This window comes from Rhamphochromis sp. 'chilingali' (genome assembly GCF_963969265.1).
Source record: "Rhamphochromis sp. 'chilingali' genome assembly, chromosome: 20".
Taxonomy (NCBI): Eukaryota; Metazoa; Chordata; class Actinopteri; order Cichliformes; family Cichlidae; genus Rhamphochromis; species Rhamphochromis sp. 'chilingali'.
This window is the reverse complement of record NC_137947.1, coordinates 7,693,135-7,699,759: the sequence shown is the minus strand read 5'-3', so window position 1 is coordinate 7,699,759 and position 6,625 is coordinate 7,693,135. Positions and strand designations below refer to the sequence as shown.

The 6,625-nt window shown below is 41.6% G+C and overlaps 1 protein-coding gene across 1 annotated transcript; it reads right to left on the bottom strand.

Moving 5' to 3' along the window:
- Positions 1-1,380: 1,380 nt before the first annotated feature.
- Positions 1,381-5,392, bottom strand: emx2 (empty spiracles homeobox 2). Its single transcript, XM_080869564.1, has 3 exons — positions 4,662-5,392; positions 3,233-3,417; positions 1,381-1,722 (listed from the first exon to the last, which is right to left on the bottom strand). Exons 1-3 carry the CDS (start codon positions 5,050-5,052, stop codon positions 1,555-1,557), a joined length of 744 nt encoding a protein of 247 aa, XP_080725690.1. The 5' UTR covers positions 5,053-5,392; the 3' UTR covers positions 1,381-1,554.
- Positions 5,393-6,625: the final 1,233 nt, after the last annotated feature.

The following is a 6,625-nucleotide window of genomic DNA, read 5'->3' as shown; positions in this document are numbered from 1 at the left end:
CCCTTGGATCCGTGGATTAAGAGATTAAAGTGGACCACTGGGCAATGCATCCCCTTTCCCCCCTCATATTACTCGCATGATAATTGCCCAAACTGATTTGCACTTTCACAAAAGCTTGTAGGGACTCTTTGTAGCCGGAGCGGAGCAGACGCTGCAGCTCCTGGAGGAAAAAAAATGCTTTCTATGTCAGACTGAGAAACAAATGCAGGGCTGAGGAAAACAAATTACATGCTGCAGAATTTTTCCTCTCTTTGTTTTTTAAATCATCCTATAAACGCCACATCAGCGCGCCTCGCTGTGCGCTAAATGATTGCGCATTTCCAAAAAAAGAAAAAAGAAAAAAAAAAACCTTAAGGTTGCTTTCCGTAATCAAAAGCCTATACTTTTACTGCGCGCGACATATTGATAAAACTTTATTGACAAAATATTGACAATTACATACTTCTTGGAAGTATACTTTGTGTTAAAATTGTAGCAAACTTAACACAAACACAAAAAGTATTTACATTCTGTAAAAGCGGGTTTAACAGAAACATTAACTTTTTTTTTTTAGCATTTCTGTACATGGAATAACGCTCAGTGCTTTTTTATTTTTGCTCTCTCTCCTGTCTTTGCTCAATTCTTGCTTTTTAGTCCTTCATTGCAACTTTCACTGGAGGGTCAAGTCCTGACAGAAGCCTGTGTGGGGGCCACAGCGACACATTGGTAAAGCTTTAGGTTAAAGGAATGTCCTGATACCTTCCCTTTAAGTACTTTGTCTGTGGTCTGATTCACTTATTTTTTATTTTTTTTATAGAAAGATGTCATTTTTTCATCGAAATTCCACTTTTCTTTCCTTAAAAAAATTAAAAAATAAACACCATAACGCAGCACCGCTACTTCATATGTTTTCACAATCACTTTTACACGAGAATCATTAATTAAAGACTGCACACATTGTAAAAAGGAAGAAGCACGACATCTCTCTGTTTGAAAATAGAGTTAGAAACAAAACTGATTATTCCTCTTTTTTGTTGTTATTGTTTCTGTTTTTCCTTGGTTTGCGAAAACTCGTCAAATTAAAAACAGCTACCAGGAAAAAAAGAAGAAAAAAAAACTAGACCATGCATTTCAAGTTTTACAAAAAAAAAAAAAAGCAGTTTGGTGTTTTGGTATATCTTACGTGGAAACGATTTTTTTTTTTGTTTAAAAAAATAAGAGGAGGAAAAAATAATAATAAAAGCCTTCTGAAGTGCAAACGTCCAATGTGAGTTGGAGAAAAATATAATTAGGTGTTGGTTGTAGGTGGGGGAGGGTGGGGGAAGGGGGGTAGTAGTGGTGGTTGGTGCGAGAAAGGGTTCAGGTAGGTGGACTGACACACTGTCGGTCACATTTCCCTGGGTCACTCGGACTGACAGACCCGCGTGGTGACAGCAGTGTCAGTCGGGCTTGTCTCACCCTCAGCTGCCGGTCTCCGGAGATCTGAAATGTGACATTGGCTTTGTACCCTCTCACTTGTCTCTACACGGCATCCTGTATCCATGTCCTCCTTCATTCAGGCGCATAGTCTTTATTTTAATCGTCCGAAGTGACATCAATTTCCTCCGGGCTCGCCTGTTTAGTCGCCAGTCTCCACCGGTTTATGTGATGCGATCCTTTCTTCTTCTGCTGAGACTCCGAGCCCTCCTCTTCCAACTTCTGTCTCTTGAACTTCGTCCGTCGGTTCTGAAACCACACTTTTACCTGCATAGAGAAGGGGGGGGGGGGGGGGGGGGGGGGGGGGGACCAGAAAAACCCGTATCAGTTTCACGAGATAAACCGCGATTGGCCAGTGCGTAAAACCAAGCGTGAATAGGATAGCATGGCTAAAAACAAGCAGAGAGTTCAGCAGAAATAACAATACTTTTTTAAAAAGGCAAAATGTGACCTGCACCTAAGGAAACAGCCGCCAGGATAAACAAACATCAATTATAGTTCCAGTACAGCACGAATACATGCCATTAAAAATCATGTCATTGTTAATTACTCCAATTATTCTTATTAACTCACATAAAAAAGAGCGACTTCCGCCTTAAAAAGGTCAAACCCCAATTCTATTAACAATATAACAGGACAGAGTCTTTTCCACATCACGCCTTAAAATTATCGGGAGGGAAAAAGGAAAATGAGACAAGGAGCTGTGACACAAATAGAATATTTTAATAAATAAGGTTCACTACTGTTTTAATGCGCGCAGAAACTTTGACGCCATACCCAAAGTAGGTCAGAAATGTATTTAATTTTTTTAGATTTTTTAAAACAAAAATGTCAGCATGTGGATGTCAAGAGAAATAAATGTCTCTGAGGCACGTTTAACATATATGTCCACACGCTCCTCTAAGTGGATTTGTTAATAATCGGTACCGTGGGGGGAATTAACAACATCTAAATCGATAAATTATCTGTTCCTGTTTTGTCGTTGTGCAGCCCTTTCAGCTCTTTAATGGTGACCGAGGTGCGTTTAATAAGCCTTCAGTGGGCTAATTGAAGTAGGTGACGGTTCATGTCTCCCTTCAGCTCCTCCAAAAGGCCCCGCCGTATAAAGGACACACAGCGGACAAAAGACAGCAGGCTGATGGGCTCAAACAGCATCTTAAATATGGCAGGGGGAATTCACTGAACCCGCCTCGCTCTTTGTATCTCCTACCCTATAAAATGGTTAACTGGTTAATTTGCCCTCCATTTTGAAAAGGCAACATTCTCTCCCCCCACCCCCCACCCCAAAACAAAGTAATTCAACCCCCTCCTGGAATGAGGTTAGGCCTACACAATGACGATCGACTGGCTCCAGCAGAAAGCCTCTGTCTTCAAATGACAACGTGGAAACGGTGTGCCACCTGATAATTTCGCGTTATTGTTTGGCAAATGATAAGCAAATGATAACACCCCGCTTTAGTGCCGCGCGTAAATACGCACACGTTTTACAGGCCTGATTGAAGGCTCCATGACGCACGGTACCACGTTAAAAAAACCAAACACATAAAAAGTAACACACCGTCCTCCAGGACAAGCACCACGACACAGTCAGCTTCTATAATAATCAATAATAATCTCTCGAATTACTGTAAAATGAAAGTGGGGATTTCCTAAAAGCCAAAAACACGACACGACGCGCTGAGAAGCAGCACTGAAACAAAAAACACACACACAACGTGAGAGCAGGTGAGTGGAGAGAGAGAGGGCGGAATGTCGAGTAAAATCCAGTGCTTCTTACCTGAGTTTCTGTGAGGCTAAGGCTGTGGGCGAGCTGCTTTCTTTCTGCTCCCACCACATAATGGTTTTTCTCGAACGCGTGTTCGAGCCGCAGGAGTTGCGAAGGTGAAAACGCTGTCCGGATTCTTTTGGGCTTTCTGGCCAGCGCGTTGTGCAAAAGGAAGCTCTCTGGACTCGTTTCATTACCTGGAAGCGAGCAGAAAGTGAGGATCCTCAGTGACGTATTCAAATATATATGTATATTTTATAAGATGTTAACTATTCCATAAGAAACAACAGGCCTGGGCGCAGCTAGAGGACTGCAGTCTCCTGAGGGACTATAAAAGAGGACGATAATAAAGTCCAAAAAGAAGCTGGACATTAGTCAATAAAAAGCCACACGCCGTATTTATGAAAGTGTGTGTGTGTGTGTGTGTGTGTGTGTGTGTTTAAATTAATCATTACTGAAGGTTTCTTCTTTTAATATCTGTCAGTCCTTCCGTGTGAAGAGAAGAGGGAAACAAATAAAGCAGACGTATAATCCTGGACTTAATTAAATTAGCTTTTTGTGAACAAACTGTAAATCGACAACACACAAAACCATCTTAGAAATTAAACTGAAAATACATTCCAGTAAAATAAAAAATAAAAATAGCGCTGTCACTTGCAGGAAAAACAAACCAAATCAAACAAATAAAAATAATATTCAGTAATAATATTATTAATAATAACGATCACATAAAAATACCACAAATATAGCACCCGAAATCAACAATAGAAAAGTTCTCAGGCCAAACCAACTTAAACAATAAATTTACAATTTACTCATATTTTGTCTGATGTCAGGTTCAGAAATTTAGAAACAGCATAATCATATAATTACACGTTTAGCTCAAATAAAAATGTATTTATTTCTTTAAAAAAACAAAACTAAAAAAACTAAAAAACAAAAAACCTGCTGTAACAGGTTTAAACCGCAGACTAGCGAAATGCTTTCATTGCGTTTCTGGATATAGATCATGCGCTATATATAACCTGCAGACTACCGGTGTACAAACATGTCAGAATTTCAATTCGTAAAAAAACAACAACCCGTTAACACATACTCCAAAGCTGCAGGCGTCCTCACAAGCCCAGCCATAAATATTTCTTTGTTACAGATTATTTTTCTTTGTCCAAAATCGAAGAAATTCGTTACGAGGTCATTTCTTTTTACAGCTGCGACACCTTTAGAAACTACTTTTGGCACTTAACGACGCTTCACTTTAAAACTGTTCTGCTACAGCTACAAATATATATTTATATTTTTTTACACCACCTTGCTCTCAGCTTAACACAGTCTAAAAAAACTAAAAAAAACAAAAATGAAATAATAACAGAAAAGAAAATGCTACAGCCCGTAGTTGTTCGTGCGTAAAACTCATCCAAAGTCGAATACTTTGACAACTTACCTTGAAACCTGTGACCCAAGTACCTATATCTGTGTAATAACCAGGGGTAGAAAGTTGAGGGGTCTCTTTGCTGGCTGGCAAAAAGCGGGTGCGGACTGTGTGAGGATGAAAGCGGGTGAGCGGCCAGAGCGTGCGGCGGGGCCACCGGATGTACTGGAACGGTAGAGTTTGGCGGATGAGAGACCGCCTCGGCAAAAACCAAGTCCGGGTTAGAGTAGACGCCCCTGCCGCCGGAGTGAAAGCCGTTCAGAAATGGGTTCATCTGGCCGGAGTTTGCATAGCTGAGAGCCGCTGGCCTGATGGGCTCCTCGGAGCGGGACGCCGGTATCGGATTATCCTTCGCCACTAAAGACTCTATAGTAAAACACCTCTTGGGTGTAGGTTGAAACATGGTCTGATAGTCCAGATTCCCCAGTTTAGGTTAAAGTTGTCGTAGGCGCTCTTGCTTGAAAAATACTCCACACCCAAGGAAAAAAAAGGGGAAAGTTTCTGCGCAGTAAACAAGTTGGGAAAGGGCGGCGGGCAGTGTCGAAGAAGCCAGAAAAGAAAAAGTGCTCGGCTACTCCCAGACTAATCCATGGATGTGATCGTTTTCCTCGCCGGCTTCGTGCAGGCAGATTTGTTAGTTCATGAGCCTAATTAGCGCTGCAGCCCCATAAACAGCTTCCTCTGAAGGCTGTAATGGCATGGTGATTGGTCGCTGCCGCTGCTGCTCGCCTTAAGGTGGAGAAGGGGGAAGACGCTTAAAAAGTGCGTCAATGGGAAGCAGGGGCGCGGAGAGGCGGACTCGAACGCGCAACACGGAACGGATTCGTTCAGAGAAGAGCCCCCCGCGTGCACGCACACATGCCCGCACGCGCACATGTAGACACACAGACACATGCATCCACTCGTGCGCACATATCTCCAGGACATTTAACACATTCAACTAACCAGTAGAAAAGGTAGCCTGCTTATTTGCATTTAGTGTCTACGACAGATTCAGGCAGATCTTTAAAGTGTGTGTGCTGTTACTACTAGAGGTGATTACTTTAAAATATGCAAAAACAATGTGGCGGCAACACATCAGCTCTGTTTGACTCTGTTTTTGGGATGCTAATGGTATGGAATAAATTGAATTTTTCAGCAGCCGCTTATTTGCGCCATTAGTCGGTTTTAATTTATTTTTCCATATTTTCCTGTTTTCTTTTTGTTTATTTATTTATTTGTGACTGGACATTTGTAGAAAATTCTTTTTTTTTCGTTGCTGCTTGTTTCCATTTGTCCCGATTCTAGGATCAACATTAGTATGAGTTCTATACTGACACGCTTACATTTGTGCAGAATGGTTTGTCGAAGACGCAGACGCGCTTAAGCTCAGATTTAGAGGTGCTTCTGCTTTTTTTTTATCTAGTGTGCGGGACACGATCCTGAAACAGTCAGTGTTCAGTAACACTGATGTGTCGCTGTGTGTTAGACGGTGAGAGCTGTTTATTAGAGTAGTGTACCTGTGCGAGTGCGACCTGTCACCCCTGCATGCAGATCAGCGGCTGACGGCAGCAGCACGAAGCTGCAGCCATGTCCGCGCACAGCGGGCCTTCACAAAGAAATAATACACACTTGGAGTCCGCGCAGGCTGCTGACAAGTGAACTGATGCATCCCCCGAAATGAGAAAATGATGTATTGCCTACCGACAGCCTACGTCCAAATGTTTGGAGATTATTTCATCATTTTATGCCTTTTTTTGTTTTTGTTCATTTTAATTTTTTGGCCGCTGCTTGTAAGCTGATACATGTTTCAAGGAAAGTTTCCAACCAAATACATATAATCAGAATAACTCCACTTATTATTATTATTAAATTATTATTATTATTATTATTACTCACATGGAGTTTAGGCTTTGCTCATTTATGCGGGTCCCTGAAATTAAATGTGGCCTATAAAAATATACTGGAGCACTGAATGGGCTTCTCAGCGCTATCAG